Raw genomic sequence first — 26,761 nt, 5'->3', positions numbered from 1 at the left:
GAAAAGATGAGAAATTAAAGACATAAATCCACCAAATACTAGAAGGAAATGAGTAGTTGCACAATAATTTATTACACACAATAATAAAATAGCTTTTACGAGTAGTAAATAAATTAAAGCTATGTTTAAATAGATTAAAGTGCTTGAAAATAATGACAAACTCGAAATCAAAAAAGACACAGTCAAAAAAAGTTGCCAACATTATTAATACAACTTCACAACGATATTCCTGTTACAATAATACATCTTCCTTAACATTTTAAACATCTGTGGGCAATTATATTCCTTGCATCATAGATCAGAATCACGGAACAAGCATTTTCAGATGAAAACAGACTTGATGTAAAAAATATGTATAATTTTATTTTCTTGAAATATATTTTTTTAACCTCAAAACTAAAAAAAAAAAAAAGTTACTATTTTTACTATTACTCAAATTGGCTTGAAAAGACATTCATTTAACTTTTTTTTCTGTACCCTGCCAGCTTGAGAGAAATGTAACAAGCTGTTCACAAAATGCACTTCAGCTAGTAAAGCATCTGAAAAGCATCACTAAAGAACTGCAACCTTTCACATTTAACAGACCTGTCAAACTTCAAAAGACATTAACTCAAGCTTGCATTTTGAGACTTAAAGAAGTCCACACAAATAGGAGTATGAATATACAGTAGTTCCCAACAGACAGCAGTTCATTTCTGCAACATTATCATGAACTCAAATGCAGAAGGATGTAGCTGCTGAAGATCTGACCTAATACTGTTCATTCAGTGAATAAGAGAGCTTTTCTTTCATTTTAAATGTAAAACCATGTGAACATTTCGAACATTGAACAAAGGATTTGTAACGAATAAAGCTACACAGTAAATGCACAAACTTCAAATGGATCAACAGTTTATTAATTAGGTCCCCTGCTAGCAGTACAAGGTCGGTACAGAGGCTTATATGGCACCTCAATTTACTCCACATGCAATCTTTTTCCACTTGCCAGTGTACATCTATCAGCTATGCACAGATATGGTGTGTTTACAGTCAGGACAGGCATGATGACTAGTCCCGGGCAGCCCCACTGCATGCTCACTTGTGGCTATCAATAGTGTATCAAGTGTTATTTCAGTGCATTTCGCGATAAAGCGAATAAAGGGCCTGACGTCGCCCTCGTTGGCAGTATCCAGGACGGTGTAATACTCCGCCCTCTGCTCTTTCCGAATGGTGATCGGCGGATAACTAGCTTGCATTAGGATTAAATTCATGAGCAGGCGAGAAGTCCGTCCGTTCCCGTCCACGAACGGATGAACGTAAACCAGTTTATAGTGCGCGAGAGCTGCGAACTCTACCGGGTGCAGATGCAGCGCTTCCTCCGAGTTCAACCACTGCACCAGCTCCTGCATGTGCTTGTCCAGGTCCTGCGGATGCGGTGGGATGTGATGGCCCACGAACACCTGGCTGACACGAAATCGTCCGGCTTCGACAGGATCGGCGAAGCCTAGGACCCGTTGGTGTATGTCTAGGATGTCATTTACAGTGATCGCTCCGGCACGGGACAGAAGTGTGGTGTTGATGTACTTCATGGCCACGTCGACGCCAATTGCCTCGTTCTGTTCTTGAAGACTCTTTCCTGGAACGGCATATCTGGTCTCAATAATGTGACGGATCTCGGACAGAGTGAGCGTGTTGCCTTCAATAGCGACGGTGTGGTAGATATGATGGTAGTATGTCTCCTCCATGACTCGGCGCAGAGCAGAGTTGCCTTTGGATATGGACATGAGACGTCGCACCTTTCCATCAATGATTCCAAAGTGGCGCTGATCTATTTCCTCTACTAACGGGAGTGTGCGATCCCTGCTCACCAGAGCCTTCTCGTTGCAGGGCGAGATGGTGAGGGCCTTGGTGTACAGATGGTCTGCTTGGACCACGTCTTTTTCCTCCTCCAGTATGGTTCCTAATTCAGTGAGCGCCTCCACAAACTCTGGGTTCATGTTGAGCGCGTGGATGAGCAGCTTATGAGCTTTCTCCCTCTTGCCATTGGTCTTCATCTCCAGAGCCTGCTGGAGAGCCGCCTTTGCCTCCAGCTGAGTCTCTGTAAACAAACAGACGGTCAGCACTTCACAGTGTGTCTCCAGCTGAGAGATGAATAATCTTTAACACTTCAAAGTATGTTTCAGTTTTTTTTTTTATAGTTTTATCTGTTAAATGACCCAGTCTGTAAACCTGATTGCAATGAACTTCTGAGTTTTAGCATCTGGTGAGATTTCGAAGCCACAAATGTAACAATTTGAATTTGAGATGAATATTAGGTTTGAAACAAATAAATTTGAAAAAGAAATGCCATTCGTAAACATATTTACATTTCATTATTGAACATACAACAAAATTAAAACAAACTTCAACAAGAAAATTAGGAGGGAGGCACTGGATTCACTGAGAATTGACTGAGCCGTACAAATAATTTTTTTTTATTGTTAAGTAAAAAACAAATTGGTGAGTTAAAAATATTGAAAAATGCATTTGCATATTGAAATAAAGATTAAATAAAATTTTTGGAAAAATGTTAATATTAATTGTAACAAAAATTAGCAATACACATTTTATATATATATATATATATATATATATATATATATATATATATATATAGAGTATACATTTTATGTAAATATAAATACATGCATGTATATATTTTAGAAAAAAATATATATATAAAATATAAACACGATGGACCGATGCTATAGTGGACATCCATATGGCATGTATGGTCTCAGAGAAATTTGCTAAAATATAAATGTACACTAGAAATGACAAATGTCTACATCTGGATCCCAGGAGGATAAGATTACCATACAACATTGTGAAGTCTAACATACTTAATTTAGATTAATATGCATCCAAAAATTGACTTTACAGAGTAAACCGTCAATTCTGATCGAAAACAATTAAGTTACTCATCAACACAAAGTCAGCCGCAGCTTCAAGTATACTGTACCTTTACTGGGCTTGACTCTCTGTGGCAGGAGGTCTAGTGCAGTGAAAGGGACCGTCAGACTCGTGGTGTGCACCACGGGCCGCTGCACACCCCCCCACAGCCGACAGCGCAGAAGAGCAACACCCTTCAGTGAGGCGCAGCATTGCTCCTCTATTCCTGCTAAAGGCAGCAGCAGAACAAACACAGACCCCAGCAGGCCACACAGAACGGGACCCCAGCCCCAGAGCAGAGGACCGCTGCAGACGTGACGGAAAACTGCCAGAGCTGCCATCAATCACGTTATTCAGACTACACGGGACAGGGGCACGATATCCTTCAAGACACCATCTGAAAACCAGTGTGAAAGGTAAGAAAGAAGGCCAAGCATTAACATGTTAAATCAGGTCTGTTGTCATTTTCTCCAGTTTGATGTGATGCAGGTGGCTCTTGGGAGTCTTGACAGTTTATGAAACAGTCTTAAATCAAGTGATTTGTAACCACATTTACAGCCATGTCTCATGTTGATACATAATCTGAAGATGAGAGGAAAATTTACTTATGATCAAACACAGTCGACCTTTTTAAACCTGTATTTGACCTGTAAAGCTGCACACAGTAACATTTAAGTATTTGTATAATGGTAATACTTAAACACAATAGATAAATACTTCTAATATTGTAAAACAAGATATTTGTCCAGCTGATCTCACCTTAGGTAACGTTAGACAGTCCATAACTACAGTCATAACACTATTCACACATTTCTATAGAAAAATCTTTACCAAACACCAAAACTGGGGGCAGGCTACGCACTTTATAAAACACGACGCAAAGTTTCAAACACACCTTACCGCTTTATGAAGTGTTATCCTCGCTATAAATACTAGATATGAACAGAAATGTTTGCATTGGCTTTACCAACATCAACTTCCGCTAAACGGAAATGGACTACATGTAAGGGTGATGTTGATTGGTTTGTTTTACTTAGTATATGCTTAGTGATTGGTCAGATGTTTGCTGCACGCCCTCAAGCGGCAACACATTTTTCAGATCGTAGAACTACATGATTGGACAAGACGCTGATGTTATTTAGATATTTATTTACATATAGTATTAATAATATTATTGCGTAACAATAAATAGAAATATATATATATATATAAAAAAATAAAAATAAAGCATGCACTAAAAAAGAGGAGGAGCGGAGATCACGCTGGAGGAATGTAAGGAGTTAAAATATCAAACTATGCCTTATATGCAATCGTGAGAATTAATATCCATTCGAATATGACAGGAATGGATTCAAATTCAATAAAATTAAAGATGCACGTGAGTCACACAGCTGTTTATTTTTTTAGAAGGTTTTTTGAGAAGGTTATTACTGTGGTTGCTGTTAGATCAACAGCAATATATATATATATATATATATATATATATATATATATATATATATATATATATATATATATATATATTTTTTTTTTTTTTTTTAAATTAGAAGTCACGCCATGGCTTTGGATCACTAGGGGTCAGTATTGCTTCAGTAATAAATGTAATCAGTGCTCGAATTGAATAAAGTCTTACGAGGCTCATAAGACTTTTTTTTTTTTTTGGTGGGGGTTAGTCTAGCAATATACAATTTACACAAACTACACTATGTATTTGATCATAATATGGATTACTATATACTATTTATTTTAAAAGTATTACATAAAAAAAGGCTTTTGTGTTGATAAAGAATAATCAGTCCAATTTTGCATAACATTTTCTGTCCATACTTCTTCTGATTTCTTTCAGATCTATTTCTGAACATGTCCACTCTTGACAAGCAGGCTAAGCACTTCCTAAAGACCACCTCTTCCTTACAGAAATTGGAAACTGGCCACAAGATTCATAACATCAGCAGCCAGATGTTGAATCTCCGAGAGACTATACCATGCCTTCATCCACAACAATATCATGTTCTCCATCAAGCCTAAGCTTACCTCAGCTCTTCCCAACTTAGATGGTCCTTATCGTCTGGCCCAAGTATACAAACGAGATCATACCCCCATCTTGAGTCACTCGGGGTCATCAGTTCAAGACGCCCAGATCAACTTGACCCTCATCCTTTCCTGTTTACCTTTTCATCCTCTTCCAACTCGTCTCTAACATTCTGAACAATAAGCTATTCATTTATATATTGATTGTGGTATGGCCTTTGCTCGTGAATCAGTTAAAGGGATACTGTAATTTTCCCCAAAATTAAAATTCATGTAACACTTTAACTTTATAATAACGTTCAGTCATTTATAAGTGATAAGTTAATGATGAACTAATCATTAACAGCACATTCATAAAGGAATACTTAGTGATATGTTAACAATTTGTGAATGTTTTGTTAATTCAATTACAAGTAATTTACAAGTAATTAATGAATGGTGAACTAATCATTTAAAAATATAGCTGCATTCATAAATTATTAATAAGTGATATGTTAATATTTTTATATGTTTTGTAGATTAAGTTAATAAAGTTATTAGAAATAATTTACAAGTGATTAGATTATGATTAACTAATCATTTGCAAAACATGACTATATGTTCACAAATGATTATCAAGCAATATGCAACCGATTTTCAAATCTGTCATAAGTTATCTTAACAAATAGCATAATGAAATAATTAAACATCCTTTTAAATGGTAAATACACTGAAAAGAAATTTGACTCTCACACTACACAGTACACCCTGGACTACATTTCCAATGCTCCAATGCACCAATCACAAGTTCGTATGATAACAATCATACCATGCACCTGAGATCAATCACACACACACACACACACACACACACACACACACACACACACACACACACACACACACACACAGCACAATCATCAGACACTTGGATTTTCTCTCACAAACTGCCAAGTACTGTTCTGCGTACATCCCTCTCCTTGTGATAGCTGTGATACAAAAGCCTTTATGTGTTATTATTTCTCTTAGTCTTGTTTCAGTTTCTTGTTTTCATAGTCTTGTTTGTGCTTCTAGTTCTCTCAGTCTTTGTCTCTGGTTCTAGTTTTCATAGTCTTGACTTAGTTTTCATAGTTGAGTCTTTTTTTTTTTTTGCCTTGCCCTGTTACTCATGTTTTGACCCTTTTGCTCTGGATAATGGATACTGTATCATTCCCTAGTTCACTCTTCGAAGACCCAAGCATGCCCTAGGATTACTCTTGTGTCTTGCCCCCTATATACCTGTTTGACAGTGTTTGACCCATGCCTGACCACATCTCTGTCTAAGAAAAGCACACACATGGATCTGCATGTCTCATGTTTCATCGGCTCCCTGTTATAGTTAGTCAAATAAAATAAATTGATAGCAGCCTCTTAAAAAATTTGTGAATTCAATTTTTTTTTTTCAGTATAGCTAGCTACTAGTTAAGTTACTATTATTAATCACTTATTTGCTGTCAAGTGGAAAAACGTGTAAATGACTGACAGTCAGGGGATTCCAGTGGGTTGTGTTAAACCCTTTCTCTCATCAGCACAGACTTGTGTTCTGTGTGGAGTGTGTGTGATCTAGTGATAATGTGAACCAGTTTTACCCTTCAAGAGCACAGCATGTAAATACTCCATGTGTGTCAGAGAAGACATCTGTCTACACCTTCACCAGTCAGCCATTACATTGCAGTACACAATACAAAGCATTCAAAACCTTTTGTGTTAAATAAATCATTTACAAAGCTTACTGCAACCCCTATTCTTAAGTGTAAAATACTCATCGGTTGTAAATGTTTTTTTAGGATGCAGAAAGCTTTGTAAATGATTTAATCATGTGTTTTCACAACAGGGTTTGAATAATCTGTAGTGTGTACTGCAATGTAAGGGCTGACTGGTGAAGGTGTAGACAGATGTCTTTTCTGACACACATGGAGTATTTTAATGCTGTGAGATAATAGCAAAATGTTGATATTTCAATGATTTATAAGGGATTAATAATATATTAACTAGTAATTTATTAACCATCTACCAAGTATCAGTTTAATTATTTCATGATATGCTTTTTTTTAAAGATAACTTACTGCAGATTTGTAAATAGTTAGCATATTACTTAATAATACCGGTAATCATTTGTGAACATATATTCATGTTTTGTATGATTGAAATATGATTGTATTTTTTCTTTACATTTATTATTTATTTTTGTGTGCATTTGGTGAAAATGCTGAAACTAAAAAAATTAAATAAGCAGAAACTTAAGCAGTTTTGTTCTCTCTTTGTGCTGACACTGCATGTTAAATGCTTGTTATGTTGCAACTTTCCAAAACTATTTTTATTGCTGTTTTAAGGAAATGGCACTAACAAGTTTCCAGGCTGCAACAGTTTACTAAAGAACATACTTTCTGAAACACTCCATCAAATCATAAATATTCAGAAGTCTTAGGTGAGTCCTGGTTTTACAAATCAAAATCAGCACCCAAGAGAGGGCGACCATCTTCAGGGAAGACGAACACTTGCACACAGAAGGTGCATTAGGGAGCCCATTGGATCCTCAGAAGAGACCCTCCTCAACAGATGTAAGTCCCCCAGCCAAGAGGTCATCGGACCACCTCCCACTGGATGTATGCAAAGACATGATTGCACATTTCCCAGTAAAGATGAAGAGAATAGGCTGCAGACACTGCAATAATGGATACACAAACACACTGTGTACTAGCAAGTGCAATGTTCGCCTGTGCTCCTCAGATTAAAAGAACTGTCTTAGGGAATATCACTGCAAGTAAACACACTTCATTCAAACCACATTAAAAGTGATAGAAGAAAAAGTTTTATAAATAAAAAAATACAAGAAATGTTTCATTATTTTTATTAATAAATGCTTATTCATAATAAAATATGATTGTTGTGTGGTTATTACTCATGATATATACAGTACTGTTATAGGGCTAAGTAAGCAATCAACCCTGTAAATCCATGCTTAAATGCTCTGTATATCTGTTCAGACAAAGTGAGTACAAATACAGAAATTCTGCTACTAACTAGAGCCAACGTTGCAATATTACAAAAACTACTAAAAATGTACTAAAATGTAAACGTTTTGAAAAATCTTTAATTTCTACATCAGAGGCCTCCCAAAAAAATTAACCGAGAGGATCATTTTTTCTATATTTGGGTATTACATGGTTACTGAAACCACGCCTTCTTTCTTTGCGTGAACATTTTGGCTGCATTACACAAATATTCCCACATTGTGACGTATAGAGATGTGGGGCTTGTTTGAATCAGCTTTTTTAGGGAGGCCTGGTCAAGTCTTAACTTTAAGAAGGAATATCTATTTGGATTTGAGACTTTAGTCTTTTCAACTTCACAGATCTTCTTTATGCTCCAAGAGCTTGGAACACTCTGAAGAGAAAGGAACAGTGTAAATTGTATCACATGACCCCTTTAAATAATTAAGAGGATTCCCAGCACTTAAGGAAACAGAATGGATAGAACAAGATTTTTATTATATATTTTTATGCATGTGTTAGCAAAACAAAGATAGAGAGAGATGTGGAGCATGAAAACATTTGCCGATCTTGCCCAAATTATGTTTAATACATACATTAAAAACCCACAAATTATTTTAACCTCCCATTCACCAGACCCCATGTGTTAAATAAAAACTTAAATGGTAAGATAAAAACGGTAAATATAGCTATCATAGACCAAACACTATGGGCCCTATTTTAACGATCTGAAACGCAAGTGTCAAAGCGCGAAACGCAAGTAAGTTTGTGGGCGGGTCTCGGCGCTGTTGCTATTTTCCCGGCGGGATAAATGGCTCTTGCGCCCGGCGCAAATCTAAAATGGGTTGGTCTGAAGTAGCTTCATTATTCATAGGTGTGGTTTGGGCGTAACATGAAATAAACCAATCAGAGCGTCATCCAACATTCCCTTTAAAAGCAGGTGCGCAAGTTCCATTATGGATTGCTATTATTATGGCGTATTTACCAGGCGCACGCCAGGAGCGGTTCACAGCCGAGGAGACTGATGTTCTTGTAAGAGCAGTGAAAGACAGAGAAGTTGTGTTGTATGGGGATGGGAGAAACCCACCCAAAATAGCGTCGGTTAAACAGGCGTGGGAGGAAATAGCCACAATTGTTTCATCGATTTTTTTTCCTGGTTCTTGACGGACAAACATATTTGTCAGATGTCCTTACATAGCCTATATGTCTTGCCACTATTGGGCAAACAGGTCTGATCCTTAATTACTACAATTAGCCTGAATAATTTGTAAGCTAGATTTATGCCTATTTTTTCACATCTTCGTGGCACACCACAATGATTTCCGTCATCTCATGTGTTAATATATTTTTTTTAGTGTAACAGTTTATGATTTGCAAAAATAACTGTTGCATCTGTGTAGATTACATGAGCAAAGTGTATGCGCGTTGTGCAATCTATACATTATGGTCAAGCATGCGCCCTTAAAATAGCATAATGAACAACGCGCAACGCGCCACTGACTTTAGACTAGTTTTTTTCTGGTCAGTGGCGCAATTGTTTAATGGAACAGCAAAATAGCCCCAGGGATTGTTTGCGCCGGAACACGCCTCCTTTTTTGCGCTGAACCGCCCAGGGAGCGCAAGTTCATTCACTAGTTTAGCGACGTGCTTCTGTGGAGGGAAAAGAGCGCTTTGCGCGGGTGCAAAATAGGAATGACACATGCGTCGGTGTACAAAGTCAATTGCGCTGGGTGCAAGATAGGGCCCTATGACTTGTAAAGGAGCTTATATTGAACCTTTATTTATTTTTTTAACTGCTAATTAAAATTTTCCAAGCTCAAACATGCAACTGACAAAACAACTGCACTTCTTGTTAATGCCAAATCGTTTCTATGGGCCAGAATCCTCTATAGTTGTAGTTTTATAGTATATAATTGGTGATTGAAGTTGCTCTGAAAGTACTTCAGTTCTCCTCATCAAAGGCGCTCTCAATCTTGGAAAGAAAGGAATAGCATTTCTTCTTAAAGTCCTTGGCCATGAATGCATAGATGAACGGGTTTAGAAAGCTGTTTGCACAGGCGAGACTGCCGGATACTTGTTGGGCTGTGTGAAAGGCAAAGCTGCGCTCGGTTCGGTTCAACTCTAAAATGGAAACTACTTGAAATGGCAACCAACAGATGAAAAAAGCTGTGATCAGTAACGTCATGATCTTGAAGGGTTTGGTGAATTTGGACATTTGTTTTGCTCCAAGTTTACCGATCAGGATGGAGTAACAGGTGAAGATGGTCAGGAATGGAATCAAAAACCCCAAAATAAAGCGCATGAATACAACAATTTTGTGGTGATGCTCATAGTTGCTATAGCATATGTCTTTTGATCCATGATTTGTAATATCTCTGAATTTGGCAGGTGGAATGCTAAGCAATGAAGACACTAACCAAACTAACAAAACAACTACAGAAGCTTTCTGTACGGTGCGCTGATTCTGGGCCCAGACGGGAAACTTGACGGTGATGCAGCGATCCACACTAATGATGACCAGGATGAAAATGCTGCTGTACATATTGAGGGTCATAACAAAAGAGTTGAACTTGCACATGAAGAGCCCAAAGATCCAGCTCCCCTTCAACATGTAGTCAATGGTGAAAGGGAGAGTAGCGCAGAAAATGAAGTCAGACAGAGCCAGACTCAGGTACCAGGTGGTGTTCACTGACTTCTTCATCTTAAAACCAGTAATCCAGATCACCGCGCCATTTCCAATGATGCCAAGAAGGAATATGATCACATTAAAGATCACTGTAATTATACATGCTGCTTCCCTGCAGTATCCAAGATTTACGTCCTCATCAGGGCTGGCTACAGAATAATAGTCTGGATAATAATTGTCATAATTATAATCATTATCTGAAGTTGAATTCATTGTGTTTTCCATTAGAACTGAATTGGAAGCAGAGTTCTGTAACAAAAACAATATGAAATTTATCCAAATGCATTTAAACCGAAGCTGGGCTGTAACCTCCATAGACATAAGTGATACTTAGAATAATTAGTAAATTCCAGTCTGCCCCAGTGGTGTTATATCTTGTATCTACCAACTTTTAAATAAGGAAAGCATTATATTACAACGTGGAATTGTTAATCGTATGCATCTTAATTATTTTGCTGCTCTGTTTTTAAAATTGAACAGAAAAGAAATGTTCACTGTATGATCATATACATATATTATCTTTAATTGGTTATGATGTTATCGGAAGATAACTTACCTCACAAAGTAAGCTTCACAAAACCGTTTGCAGTGCTTCAGAACTTCTGTTGCTGGGTTGTTTACTGTTAAGTGCAGACTGAGTGTCAGACTCTGTTCCTGTCTTTTGCAATAGCGTCTGTCTCTGGACTGCAAGAGAGGGGAGTAACAGGAAGAAGCCAAAGGATGATAAACAAAATTGAAAACAGATTTGAGGGGAAGAAATAGAGGGAAAAGTTGGTCTGAACATAGTGAGTCTGGTGAGGGAAACAATAGTAAGAAACTGAAAGCTAACCAGTATGAGAAACAGAAACTCATTTTGAGAAAACCTGCTCTAATTCAGTGCAAATGGGATACAAGAATTACAGCGTGAGAGAGTACATTCCCAAACATTTTAGATGTTACAAAGAGTCAAATAATGAGGCACACAGCAAAGAAGTGCAAAGGAAAGCTAAGGTGTGCTAGATGTGGAGGTCAGCATGAGTATGGTAAATGTGAAAAAGATGCAGAGATTAAATGCTGTAACTGTGTAACTCCAGTGGAAAAGGCCAAAGGAACATAACAGCCATTAATCAGACACCAATCCAGATTTCAGATCATACGCAGAATGGTTTTGAGCACAAATGTAAAGTTTATAAAGATACTTTAGTAGTGTAGAAAGTAAACTTTGTTGGTTTCATTTGTCACATCATCAATGTTGCATCACAGTTAAAAAAGAAAAGTGATAGAAGGCAGTCAAGGCAGATCAGATACATGCTGTTGAAAATGGAGAAAATACACAAACTGATGATTGGGACGCTGATCACTTCATATGCTACAATGAATCTATGCAGGAAAGAAATATGGTGTGAAGATTTCAATGCACATGATAGTCAGACAAAAATAGCAACATTGTTGAAGAAATCATGGAAGAAAGATCATTGGTCTGCATTAATAATAGACAGGGTACAAGAATAGATGTGAATGGGGTAGCATAACATGTTTAGATCTTAAGTTGGTATCAGAATCATATCAAATTTGGTAAATGCATGTGATTGTACTAGTATAATTATAGTATAAACTATAGTAAATACAAAATATGTTTTCAAGAAGTTTGTACAATTAATAGATAGTGTTTTGAAAAAGTAGACTGGGAAAAATTTGCTGTGAAAAGTCAGTAAACCTGGTTACATTTGAAGACATAGAGGAGTGCACAAAGCAAATTACAGAACACATTTTAAATGCAGCAATTTTGAGTATACGGTTATAAAATTATTCTGACTAAAGAATATACATAAAACCTCTATTCACATCTTTGTTTCCCACAAGCAAAGGTGATATATAAATATCGCTCTTACCTCTGTTATTTACCAGATTCAATAGAAGCTTCAGTACTTCCCACCAGAGTCCAGATCAGCTCAGTTGAGCCACTGTAGAACTTCGTAATGCAGGTTCAGGAATAAAATAAAATAATAACTTCACTCTTAATAAATGACTTGTTTAAAATAAGTTTTACACATCACCAAAGGAAATGGTTTCCCTTTTTTTTTTAAAAACAATGACTCATAATCAAATAACAGCAAAAGTAAATGGCGTAAAGTCTTCAGCAGGGAATGTGTTCTAACTATAACATTTTATAGTCACAAAAAAGTATGACTTCCTTTCTGGATGTGAACACACTCACCACACGTTTACACATGCGCAGGTTGTTATAGATACAGGAAGCACAACCCTTCATCTTGTGGCATGCTCTTCTTCACCTAGTAGAGTGGATTAATGTACAGTAATGTGGGACACTGACTAATGTGGGACACCTACTCGTTTATCTCTTCTTTTACAACATTAAAGTGAACATGTTTGGTGTTGAATTCAAGCAGGTGTTTCAAGTTATTGAAATCACTTGAATTTCAGGAAATTTTATCAGAAATGTGGCCAAGAAAATCAACAAACAGGAAGTACCTCTTGTAAAGCTTACTGAAATGACACTGACATAGGTTTTAGACAAAATTAATGTTAAGGATATAAATCTGTTATAAATAAAACAATGTTCTAAATTGTTATCAAAATATATTTGTGATGAAATTATACATCAAATTTAGCAATAATATTCTTAAAATGTGTTAAGAATATTTTCTATTTAAAGAAATCTTTGTTTTCACACTTAAGAAAATGATGTTTCAAGGCAGCATGTTTTGACTAACGTGGGACAGTCAAATATACCACGTTATTCAATTGATAAAATGTGCATTAAGAAGATTAAATGCCACACATGTAATTTTGTCATTTTTAGGACTTATAATGCAGCAATATTATTTGTTTCAAGATCCAGATTCACAATTTACCGACTAGAGGACAATGGGATCCTGGACCATGATGAGTCCAGGACTGCCCAGGACTATTTCTGTTATGAAGTGTTTTTACAATTATAATTTGATTAACATAAGCTTTTGAAAAAAAAAAAAAAATTTGACGTTTAATAACACTTTTAAAGGGGGGGTGAAATGCTATTTCATGCATACTGAGTTTTTTACACTGTTAAAGAGTTGGATTCCCATGCTAAACATGGACAAAGTTTCAAAAATTAAGTTGTACGTTTGAAGGAGTATTTTTGTTCCAAAAAAACTCTTCCGGTTTGTCACAAGTTTCGGAAAGTTTTTTTCGAGTATGGCTCTGTGTGACGTTAGATGGAGCGGAAATTCCTTATATGGGTCCTGAAGTGCGCGCTCTTCTACCGCAAGAGCGCGCGCTCCAGTATAGCAGAGCAGAGAGAGGCTGAGCACAGCCTGATCAGAGCGAGAGCGCCGCGAAAAGTCACAAAAGAAGTGTGTTTTTGGTTGCCAGGGCAAGACAATCCTGCACAGATTACCAAAAGAGAAACAGCATTAAGGGACCAGTGGATGGAGTTTATTTTTACAGAGCATCAACGGAGTTGGTTCCCTTCATTTCAGATTGCACATCGTTTATTTCTTAAGGATAATGCAGTCCCAACGGAAAAGGGTCACGATTGTGTGTTGGAACCACATGCGGTGAGTAAAACTGCTTCAAATATCTCTGTGTTGTTAACTTAGCTATCAGCGCATAAGCACATCAAGTAAACAACAGGCGATGTTGTAATCAAACTGCACTTTCCACATGTACAGCTTAAAAAAAAAAAAGACGACATAAAGTGGAACTTAGTCATTTTCCAAAACCACTAAGCAAATATATACAGTTTCAGTACATACCACATAGCATACTGCCTTTGCTGATGCTGCTCTTGTTAAATTTCAGCCTCTGGATCTGTGTCACAGCTTCACATGCTCTCAACGCAAAAGCCTACTGGCGCTCGTTATTCTTTAGCTCCGCCCACACGTCACGCCTCCAGGCGCTCGTGTTTTTCTGGGAAAAATCGGTACAGACTATCTTTCTCTTATAAATATAATAAAAATAAAGACTTTTTGGAGTTATGAAGGATGCAGTACTACTCTATAGGTACTCAAGATTAACAGGATATTGAGTGAAAACGAGCATTTCACCCCCCCTTTAAAGGCATTCCATGTTGCAAATTTACAAGTAGGGATGTCAACGATTAATCGATGATCGATTAATTGTCGATAAGAGATGCAATCGATTAAGGCTATCGATGGTCGGTTAACCGATTCAATGTTGGGCTGCGTGCGGCTCATGCGCACTCAACACGTGCGAGCGGCTGTGAGTGACGGTGACGATATATAAAAGCATCATCATTCATTCACAATGTACAAATTAAGCTTTTAATGTGATTTAAACTTTAAAGTACATTAAAATAGAAACAACATAAAAGTTCTTCAACATTAAATGCAATAGAAATGTAGTTACTAATCATTTCATCAGATAACTGTTTTATATTGTGTGCTTTGCAGGGCTGCGGGACACAGTGACAGGACAGGTAGTCTATTCATTCCTACAACTTGTTAATTCATTCCTACGAATTATTAATGTGGCAATTGTCCATGTTTCATTAATTTTGTTCCCTAAATAACCCATGATTTAAGTGAAATAAGGGAACAAATTAATAAATCGAACGAATTCTTAATTCATGAAATCTTTAATTTCCCTTTCGCATCCAGTAAGAGATGCGAAAACAGTTATTAAAAGCGAAAGATAATAAAATAAACCTGGGAAATAAGAGGGTTAGACTATGAAGATTTAGGAAAAGAAACAATGCCTAAATATACTGAATTTGTGGAAATTCGTGACCAACCGGCAAACCAGAACAAAGCCGCGTAAATGAAGACTATGGGGTCCAAAAGCATGGTCGCGATCTAGCATTTTCCAGTTAACCTATTATTCCTCTAATAAACAAAGCTTTTATACCACACTTGTCATAATCAGATCTTATCATTTCTAAATAAATAATTGCTGGATTCAAAACAGCGATTAATAGGCGCTGTGACCGACACATTCCTGGAGCATTCACTGCTGTCACTAAACGGTGACGCCGAGCATCGTTCACAAGTTTCTGCATGGACCTGACTCGGGCACAGGTTCTAAGCCCTGGGACAAAATGGGATGCTTTAAGGAAAATGTATAGCCTACTAAGTAATAGGCCCAACATAAAAATAACAATTTGTTTTCATGTTTTTTTTTTTTTTTTTAAATAGGCTATGCGAAATATATCCGACTTAAATAGGCTAATTAAGATTAACGGATTTAAAACAGAAGTGTGGGCGCTCCATAAGTTCACAAAAAAAAAAAAAAAAAAAGGATGACAACGCATTCTGTTTGTTTGCTTTATTTTACAAGAGCACAAATCTTCTGTTTTTATTGTGAGTGTGCACAAATGAAAGTAAACACTTTTGCGGAAAATATATATTTTTTTAATGTCTCAGCTGTTTCGATCGCACCGGAGCCTGCTGCACACGTATATTCTAGCGATTCAAACTTACATCGCAGTCTGTTCATTATCAAAATAAAATGTCAACTAAACATTAAAAGGTTACACTGGTCAGTTTAAATAGACCGTAGTATACCGGTCCACTCTGCTGTTATGCCAAGGACGTTTTTGCTCATGTGAAGAGGATCATCTTTTCCGTCTATATGCGAATGCGTGTTAAGTACAAGCCTAGTTTACATTATAAATAATAGTTTAACATTCAAATACATTGCGAATATGGAAACATTTCGATTTGTGCCGAATGAGACATGAGCAATAACCTCCAAATAAATCTAGCCAAAGCCGCGCTCGCTCATCCTCGTCTGCACGCATGCACTGTCACGATCTAATGCGCTGTATGCCGGATTTTTAAAATCTGACATTTTCTAGGACAGAATCCAGCAGGATCAAATTAATGTGAGCAACTGTGTTTTGGTGCAGCAGCGCCGATGTAGTTCACTTAATGTGCAGCGCAGTCACACGCGCTCCACATTTCGGATAATTTTATACAATAATGTCAGTTGAAAACATTGCAATTGTGCTTTAAAATACAACAACGAGCACCACAAAACCATTTAAAGAGGCGCGTTCAGCGTTCTCCGTGCGGGATTGGAAACTGTCAACAAAGTAAAATGACCTCAAAAGTATGGCGCGCTCTCTTCATTTTATCAAATGATCATAATCGCATCTATTCATTTTATAATCCTGCTACTAGCATTTTATTCAGACTAAAACCTCTTTAATTCAAGTGAGAAAGCGTTTTGTGTGTGTGTGTGGCTTTTGCACATCCTGTCATACCGCTGACTGCGTGCCTGCAATAGACGCATTTTGCAGTATTATGGTTAACGATTAATCGATTAATTGATCGTTAATTTAAACGACGATCGATCATGGAAATAATCGAAATTTGACATCCCTATTTACAAGTTTACTTTACAAAAACTGTTTATTAAATAAATTTGCTTTCTATATTAAGCTCAATTTAATTTTTTTTGACTTAATTACATGGTTATTATTATTGTTGTAAATAATATAATAATACATTATTTTAAATAATATAAGATTTATGTTATAAAATTGTATTTAACATTCCATAAATGAACATAACGGTTACTTTCTTTTTGACTTATGAAGGCAACAAACACAAAGTACGCCTAATAAATTAATAAAGCAAACATGGGTATGCACATTTAACCAGGGGTGTTAAATCTGAAACTGACTTTGTAAAAAAATTACTATTTATAAGCCAAAACATAATGTCCCAGATTTGAGCATTAGCTGTCCCACATTAGAAAATCCACAAATTCTTAAATTATTTGGCACAAGCTAATATATGTGCCAATAAAATAATATAATATAATAATAAAATAAACAGTGCCCTCACCACTAAAAGGGCTCTTCGTCAATGAGAATTCCTCAATTAAATCCTCAGTCTTCATAGAAAAAAAATGTCATGGAATTTTCACTGCACATAGGTGGAATAAATGTATGAGGCAAATTACATACATACAATATGGCATAACATTTGAAAGCACAACTGTCTGTCTATTAAATGTCAGTGAATAAATAATTTATAAATAATGGCACTTAAAATGTTAACTGAAATTTTATTGCAACTATGCATGAAAATGCTTTTTATTTTTTATTTTTTAATTAAAGAGAACATATAGAGCGGGGGCTGATTTTGATGCTTGAATTTAGCTTTCAATAATGAGGTCCAAGTTTAAAAGCTAATTCTAAGTTATTTTATTTTATTTTATTATATTGTTTCTCTATTTAACAACAATATTGAAAGACGCCTTCCCTCCGGTAGATTGTGTGTTTTTTAGCTGCAAAATCTCTAGCCTGACTCTAATGCAGATCTCCCCCGGTCCTTAAAACTCCTAAAGTGAGTAGTGTCAAACTTAAGGCCATGAAAAGATTTAAATATGTTAAATGGACTGCATTTATATAGCGCTTTCAACAGACCACATGGCCATCCAAAGCGCTTTACAATTTGCCTCACATTCACCCATTCACACACACACCAACGGCGGTGTCTGCCATACAAGGCGCCATCCAGCTCGTCGGGATGGGGTTAGGTGTCTTGCTCAAGGACACCTCGACACTTGGTAAGGTGGAGCCGGGGATCGAACCACCAACCTTCCGGTTTGTAGACAACCTAAATGAACCACTGAGCCACTGCCGCCCCATAAATAGCATAAGAAATGTCTTAATAAGGTTTGGGCGCCGAGTTGCATTCTGGGAGGCGGCGGCCATGTTGCTGGCCTCGCGAATGTAAACATACAGCAAGTTGAATGAGAAGAGCAGAGTTGGGAGAAAGAAAAAAGATGTTAGAATTGCGAAAAGGTTGTGGGATTTATAGGTTTACGCTAAATAGAGACGCCAGGGACCGGTATGTGGACAAAATCTGCACTATTAACGGTTTGGATCCATATGAAATTCCCAACAAAGAGCACTGTTAATGCTAACAACCATTCACACATGGACTTTTAACAATGTGTTTCAAAAGTGTAGTTAGTAACTGTTAAATCTGGTAAAGTGTCAAAATGGTCCCGTTCTATGTCTTCGCCCCCAAAAGTTTTCTCAGTCCTTCAGAAGTGTTCACGGCCGTGGGAAGAAAGGGCAAGACAGACACAACATCTGAGTATACCTTCACTTCAAATCTTTATTGTTATACACTGAGTTTATATAAGATAAAATAAAGGTGGTATGATATTTTTCGACCAATGAGATATGGATTACATGTGTTGGATATAAGCCAAAACAACAAGTTATATACAACATACATGTGATCAGGAATAACTTGACATAAGGAATAATACTGGCATTGAGCCTTTCAACTTTATGCAAAGGTTAGACTAAACTCTTCAAACTGGGCCTAAAAGGTCCTCCCACCAGTCTTCAGCGATTCACCTTTAGGTATCATCTGCGCCTGCGCGTATACATTTGGGTAAAGAGACATAAGGCTAAAGCATAGAGAGAGAGAAAACACAGATGGGAGGAGGAAGACAAGGAGAGGGATAAAAGAAGACAAAGAAAAGACGAAACGCGTCATATGTAGGAAAAACAGGAAACACCTGTGGAAGAGGACGAGTGGGAAGGGAGGAGGAGGCAAACTCTCGTTAATACCTGACAGAGATCCTGAAATAATCTAACAGTAGCTGTCAACCCTCCCGTTTTTTCCGGGGTTCTCACGGCTCTTTTCCTGCTGTCTTCCCGTTTTAGTATTTTCCTTTAAAATATCCCATTAGCCCTTCAATCGGACCTGTCAAGTGTCTGTGTTGTTGTCCTGTTGCTACTCCTTGCCATTCCAGTGAACAGATGTTTTCAAAGCATCGTTTTGCTTACTTGAAAGCAACCTTATCGTGATGTTGGGCTTTTTAAGATAGCGTGGTTGTTGTGAGAGCACGATTTCACGCAAATCTGCACACCAAATTACGAATTTTTGATGTCAGCAGAGGGATAGCAACAAAAAGATGAATGTTGAAATTTCCCGTATTTTGGATGAGTAGCCCAAGAAATTTCCCTTATTTTCAATGTTGACTTAAAGCTATATAAATTAGTATTCAGATGTTATGGTCTCCGTGGTCGCCACTCCAAGCAGGAAAGCAGTGTAAAGTTAATCCATTCTCATTTTATTTTCCCCATGTCGATTATGTGTTGCGCTAATACACCCCACAATACAGCAACGGTTTACCATGGTTGAAATAGATTTTTAATTAATCAAATTAAGACACACGTATGAGAGGGAGTATGTCTAAACACTGCGCAGTAGTCCGAGTAGCAGTAAAGCAGGCCATCAACACGGCGACCACGCCAAGTAATGACGTCATGATGCCCAAGCCCTATAATAATTTCAAGAGGTTTTACAGTTGGGACAAGAGTGGCAATATGACTTGATTAAACTTCATAGGGCAATGATGTCATCGAATAACTATGAGTGCGGCATGTTTCAGTTCAAAACGCAGCGATCTGATTCTGAAGGGAACAGACTCTCATCAGAAACATGTCGTTGGCATTTTTATTTGATTTCAATATATATATATATATATATATTGAATATGGCTGTCAAAAATAGCGCGTTAATGGCGTTAATTAGTTGGTTGTCGTTAATTACGTCAAATTTTTTAACGCATTTCACGCATGCGCAGTGTGACTCGTCGATCTCTGAATTCTCAAGATAGTAAAAAACAGCGGCGAGCGCCGCGACGGAAACACCGAAGAAGCTTAAGGTTTTACCCCATTTACTCTCAAATACATTCATGCCAAGCTCGATAAACAGAGACGACTTTGGTAGCAGAGTTTAGCGCAGACTCCAATTAAACACACCTGCCTGTGATTTACTAATGATCATAAAGACACTGATTAGCAAACTCATGCGTGTTTGATTAGGGTTAGAGCTAAACTTCGCAGGAAAGTGGATCTCGCGAGCCAGATTTGAGGATCACTGTGTTATAGCGTCCTGTGTTTCACACTGCGCATGCGCAGAACGCCTACATGCAATGCAGCGAAAATTACAGCTGTTTGGAAAAGCATATGCATTTTTACTTGGTTTTACTGGCACTTGAAGCCTTCAGAACGTGAAAATATCGATCCTAAAGTATTGTGGCAGAGCAAATGAACACCTCCCAAAAACAAGAGTGCCCAGAGTGCTGCTTATGTGATTGTGGCGCATGTTTGTGTTTTTGAGTTCATTCTTTCGAGTTTCTCTATCCATAATTTCATAGTTATGTGGCTATATTTAAACACTGGTTCACCTAAAACTCTTACACTATCTGTAGTTAAATGGCATGGTTTGATATAGTGCTCAGGTAAATTTGATCTAAGTAAATGTTAAACTTTTGAAATTCAGAAAAAAAGAACCACATATTGATGAATCAATACATGAAAATTATGTATCTGTGTCCTGTTATTTATCTTTTGGTATGCATTTCAGAAAAAAAATGGTTAGGATTCAGGTGTAGTTGCAAATAGTGATTAATCATGATTAATCCACTGAAAATTCTGATTAATTTGATTAAAAATTTTAATCATTTGACAGCCCTAATAATATTACAATATTCCAGCCCTCTAAAGCACCAACTCGTGGGAGAGAATGAATTTGCATTTTCAGCAAGCCTTTTTTGCTGTCTATGGTCAAATATCAACAACTATAAACACTGGGGGTCAGTATTGCTTCAGTAATAAATATAATAAGTGCTCGAATTGAATATATTATGGGGCTCCCCAACATAAGACATTTTTTTGTTGGTGGTGGTTAGTCTAGCATAATATGCATAACTATATACTATTTATTAAAAAAGTATAACATAAAAGAACAGGCTTCTGAGTTGATAAAGAATAATCAGTTCATACTTCTTCTGATTTCTTTCAGATCTATTTCTGAACATGTCCACTCTTGACATGCAGACATCACACTTTAACTTTATTATAACATTCAGTAATTTATAAGTGATTAGTTAATGATGAACTAATCATTAACAGAACATTCATAAGGGAATAATTAGTGATATGTTGACAATTTGTGAATGTTTTGTAAATTAATTTACAAGTCATTTACAAGTAATTAGTTAATGATGAACTAATCATTTACAAAAATGGCTGCGTTCATAAATGATTAACAAGTGATGTTAATATTTTGTTTTGTAGATTAAGTTATAAATTATTTACAAGTGATTGGATGATGATTAACTCATAATTTACAAAATTTGACTATATGATTATTAAGCAATATGCTAACGATTTTCAATCTGTTTTAAGTTAACTTAAAAAATAGCATAATGATATAATTAAACATATTCTTATTAAATGGTTAATATGCTGGAAAAAAATTAAAATTTTACAAGGTAAGTGTTTGCAAACAATTTACTTTAGCTACATTTAAAAAATAATTTTTTAAGTTAGTCAAATAAAATATATTGATTACAAGTTCTTAAAAATGTTTTGAATTCAATGAATAGCCTATATATTTTTTCAGTATAGTTACTAGTTAAGTTACTATTATTAATAACTTATAAATCATTGGAATGTCAACTTTCTTTCCGTCTCAAAAAACATTTGTTAATCATGAACAAATGATGATTAAACCATTAGTAAATGAAAAATTTAAATTGCATTATATGACCCCTTTAAATAATTAAGATAATTCCCAACATTTATGGAAACAGCATGGTTAGAACAAGATTTTTATATATTTTATGCATATGTTAGCAAAACAAAGAGTGAGATTTGGAGCATGACAACATTTGTCGATATTTTAATTATCTTTTCAAATTATGTTTAAGACATACATTCAAAAACACTCCACCCCATGTGTTAATCAGTAACTTATATGGTAAGATAAAAACTGTAAATATTTAATAGCTATCATAAACAAAATACAATGACTTGTAAAGTATCTTATATTGAACCTTTATTTAAAAATGTTTTAACTTCAACTTTTAATTTTCCAAGCTCAAACATGCAACTGACAAAATAACTGCACTTCTTGTTAATGCCAAAGTCATTTCTATGGAATCCTCTTTAGTCCATGACTCGTGTTAAAATTTCAGAAAGCAGTGGAATGTCTGTTATCCACAGAATTGGTGATTGAAGTTGCTCTGAAAATACTTTAGGTCTCCTCATCAATGGCGCTCTCAATCTTGGAAAGAAAGGAATAGCATTTCTTCTTAAAGTCCTTGGCCATGAATGCATAGAGGAACGGGTTTAGAAAGCTGTTTGCACAGGCGAGACTGCCGGATACTTGTTGGGCTGTGTGAAAGGCAGGGCCGTGCTTGGTTCCGTCCAATTCTAAAATGGAAACTACTTGAAATGGCAACCAACAGATGAAAAAAGCTGTGATCAGTAACGTCATGATCTTGAAGGGTTTGGTGAATTTGGACATTTGGTTTGCTCTATGTTTACGGATCAGGATGGAGTAACAGATGAAGATGGTCAGGAATGGAATCAAAAACCCAAAAGTAGAGCGCATGAACACAACAATTTTGTGGTGATTCTTCTGAAAGTTGTTATAGCATATGTCTTTTGATCCTATATTCGTAGTCTCTCTGAATTTGGCAGGTGGAATGCTAAGCAAAGAAGACACGAACCAAACTAACAAAACAACTACAGAAGCTTTCAGTACGGTGCGCTGATTCTGGGCCCAGACGGGAAACTTGACGGTGATGCAGCGATCCACACTAATGATGACCAGGATGAAAATGCTGCTGTACATATTGAGAGTCATAACAAAAGAGTTGAACTTGCACATGAAGAGCCCAAAGATCCAGCTCCCCTTCAACATGTAGTCAATGGTGAAAGGGAGAGTAGCGCAGAAAATGAAGTCAGACAGAGCCAGACTCAGGTACCAGGTGGTGTTCACTGACTTCTTCATCTTAAAACCAGTAATCCAGATCACCGCGCCATTTCCAATGATGCCAAGAAGGAATATGATCACATTAAAGATCACCATAATTATACATGCTGCTTCCCTGCAGTATCCAAGATGTACGTCCTCATCAGTGCTGGCTACAGAATCATTTTCTGGATAATAATTGTCATAATAATAATCATAATCATAATCTGAAGATGAATTTGTTGTGTTTTCCATTAGAACTGAATTGGAAACAGAGTTCTGTAACAAAAACGATATGAAATTTATCCAAATGCATTTAAACCGAAGCTGGGCTGTAAACTCCATAGACATAAGTGATACTTAGAATAATTAGAAAATTCCAGTCTGCCCCAATTGTGTTATATCTTGTATCTACCACATTTTAAATAAGGAAAATATTATATTGCAACGTGGAATTGTTAATCGTATGCATACTAATTATTTTGCTGCTCTGTTTTTAAAATTGAACAGAAAAGAAATGTTCACTGTATGATCATATACATATATTATCTTTAATTGGTTCTGATGTTATCTGAAGATAACTTACCTCACAAAGTAAGCTTCACAAAACCGTTTGCAGTGCTTCAGAACTTCTGTTGCTGGGTTGTTTGCTGTTAAGTGCAGACTGAGTGTCAGACTCTGTTCCTGTCTTTTGCAATAGCGTCTGTTTCTGGACTGCAAGAGAGGGGAGTAACAGGAAGGAGGCAATGGGTGATAGCCTAACGAACAAGATTAAAAACAGATTTGAGGGGAAAGAATAGAGGGAAAAGTTGGTCTGAACATAGTGAGTCTGGTGAGGCACACAGCAAAGAAGTGCAAAGGAAAGCTAAGGTGTGCTAGATGTGGAGGTCAGCATGAGTATGGTAAATGTGAAAAAGATGCAGAGGTTAAATGCTGTAACTGTGGAGGAGAGCATAGCGCAGCGTTTTGGAGGATGTGATGTGCAGAGAGAATTCAGAGAAGTCCAGAAATTTAGGTAGTTTTTAAGTAAAGTATCATATGCAGAAGCACTAAAGAAAGTAAGAGAAACAGGATCAAATGACAGAAACTCCAGTGGAAAAGGCCAAAGGAACATAACAGCCATTAATCAGACACCAATCCAGATTTCAGATCATACGCAGAATGGTTTTTGAGCACAAATGTAAAGTTTATAAAGATACTTTAGTAGTGTAGAAAGTAAACTTTGTTGGTTTCATTTGTCACATCATCAATGTTGCATCACAGTTAAAAAAGAAAAGTGATAAATATATTTATTATTTGGGCTAGTTAAATAATAAAATTAATAATAAAATTTAAGATACACATGAGTCACACAGCTGTTTATTTTTTGAGAAGGTTTTTATTGTCGTTGCTGTTGTCTATGAGTTTTAGTTCCATATGTCTGTATCTTGAGTTATTTTTAATCCTTTTGGTTTTTGATAAGGGAGACAATACAGCCAATCTCCTGAGGTATTTGTAACCCTGTATTCAACTGAGCAAAGTCAAAACATCAGTAATTATATATATATATGTACAGTGGCGGACTGGGACAGTAAATCAGGCCGGGAATCTGACTCCACCCCAAGCCACCTCTGTTGTTGAAGTCACCACCACCCAATTTATGTGTCCACCAGACTGCTGAACTCTTTGGCTCTTTCAGTTGTTTGAATTGGGTTATACTTAAAAAATAAATGAAAATCTTTAGACTGTGAACGGCAAAATAATCAAATGAAGTATCAAGAAGTATCAAGGCATTCACTGTCTCTATCAGCTTTCCTTTAATCCCCCTCTCTCTCACTCTGCACATTGAGTTTCTCTGCAATATGAAATAAGCACTTTCAATAATCTATATTAATTATGCAGCCATCAATTGTATGTCCCCGTGATCACAGTCCTACTACTGATGATCTTATAAATCATAAAAGCACATATTTTCTAAGAGTATAGACAGCATGTTTAGTTTTGCTTATAGCTTAAACTTTACCTGAAGGTTCCTGCTCTGACTCAAAAGCTGAACTGTCCACCCCATCTTGTTCAAAGCAGGAGCACTAGCAGCACTAGTTCTACTGTTGCTTCCTTCGTCACCTTCAAAATAAATAAATAAATATTGTACACTAGGCTACATATTGTAGGTTACAAATGGAAAAATCAATTTCTGGTCAATTTTAATACTGTAATACTGTAAAAAAATACTGTATCCCCATATGTAAAACAGTGTGCTAGTTTCTCATTAAGATGCTCTTTTAAAACATCTAACATTATATACATTTGTTATATATATATATATATATATATATATATATATATATATATATATATATATATATATATATTTTTTTTTTTTTAAATAGATTTTATCTATTGTAAGTCGCTTTGAATGAAAGCGTCCATCTGCCAAATGATTATGTAAATACTAGGGTGGAACAGTTCAACTTTTTCACAGTTTGGTTTGTTTCACGGTTTTAGAGTCACCGTTTTGGTACAGCTGTATTTGTTATGTTTATGGAAAAACTTTACTTTCAAAAAATATATATATATTATCATATTATTAAGAATATTCTAACTACAAGCAACAGCACAAATAAATACAATAGAGCAAAGATACAAATAAAATAAACTAATAATAATTAATAATAATAATTCCTTACATTTATATAGCGCTTTTCTAGACACTCAAAGCACTTACATAGTCAGGGGGTATCTCCTCATCCACCACCAGTGTGCAGCATCCACCCGGATGATGCGACGGCAGCCATATTGCGCCAGAACGCCCACCACACACCAGCTTACTGATGGAGAGGAGACGGAGTGATGAAGCCAATCAGCGGATATGGGGATTGTTAGGAGAAAACTGACTTCCAGGTTTTTTTTAGGTAGGTCTTGCATTAGTTTTAGGTACAGAAATTAAAGTAATCAAATGTAAAACATTGCATTTTGGACTATAAATTAAAGATTATTCTTTATTAAATTAAAAAAAGCTTTTTAATCAAGAGCAGTGAGTGATTTCTTGGTTGTTGCTGTTCGATTCATATAAAGACTTTCACTTTAAGAGAATGCACTTACCCAGTGTTCGAATTAGTATTGAACAAAAGTTAATTTTTGAGTCAGTTTTTTTTTTTTTTTTTTTTTTTTTCTCCACCATCGCTGTTGTTGTAATGGCCGGGAATCCAGAATGCGCATCCATCAACAGAAAAATATATTATTTGAACCCTGTTTGTTTTACGTGTTATTTATAGTAAACCATATTACAGATGCTTTGTCCGATTTAAGTTGAACATGGGTGGCCAGCACGTGTCGAACAGTGTGTGGAGAACTGAACGGTTCGGTTTTTTCAGTGAACCATAGTAAATATAAATGTAATT

General features: G+C 36.3%; 3 protein-coding genes across 3 annotated transcripts; all 3 read right to left on the bottom strand.

Moving 5' to 3' along the window:
• Positions 1–182: 182 nt before the first annotated feature.
• On the bottom strand, positions 183–3,251 carry LOC127957719 (protein adenylyltransferase FICD-like). The gene is made up of 2 exons (XM_052556363.1): positions 2,981–3,251; positions 183–2,077 (listed from the first exon to the last, which is right to left on the bottom strand). Exons 1-2 carry the CDS (start codon positions 3,249–3,251, stop codon positions 999–1,001), a joined length of 1,350 nt encoding a protein of 449 aa, XP_052412323.1. The 3' UTR covers positions 183–998.
• Positions 3,252–8,415: 5,164 nt separating this feature from the next.
• On the bottom strand, positions 8,416–12,777 carry LOC127958560 (chemerin-like receptor 1). Its single transcript, XM_052557462.1, has 3 exons — positions 12,510–12,777; positions 11,195–11,322; positions 8,416–10,887 (listed from the first exon to the last, which is right to left on the bottom strand). Exon 3 carries the CDS (start codon positions 10,861–10,863, stop codon positions 9,895–9,897), a length of 969 nt encoding a protein of 322 aa, XP_052413422.1. The 5' UTR covers positions 10,864–10,887; positions 11,195–11,322; positions 12,510–12,777; the 3' UTR covers positions 8,416–9,894.
• Positions 12,778–22,258: 9,481 nt separating this feature from the next.
• Positions 22,259–24,159, bottom strand: LOC127958559 (chemerin-like receptor 1). The gene is made up of 2 exons (XM_052557461.1): positions 23,968–24,159; positions 22,259–23,660 (listed from the first exon to the last, which is right to left on the bottom strand). The coding sequence occupies exon 2, from the start codon at positions 23,634–23,636 to the stop codon at positions 22,659–22,661; it is 978 nt and encodes a 325-aa protein (XP_052413421.1). The 5' UTR covers positions 23,637–23,660; positions 23,968–24,159; the 3' UTR covers positions 22,259–22,658.
• Positions 24,160–26,761: the final 2,602 nt, after the last annotated feature.

This window comes from Carassius gibelio, chromosome B5 (assembly GCF_023724105.1).
Source record: "Carassius gibelio isolate Cgi1373 ecotype wild population from Czech Republic chromosome B5, carGib1.2-hapl.c, whole genome shotgun sequence".
NCBI lineage: Eukaryota > Metazoa > Chordata > Actinopteri > Cypriniformes > Cyprinidae > Carassius > Carassius gibelio.
Note: the sequence above shows the minus strand (reverse complement) of the source record. Positions and strands in the feature narration are given on the sequence as shown.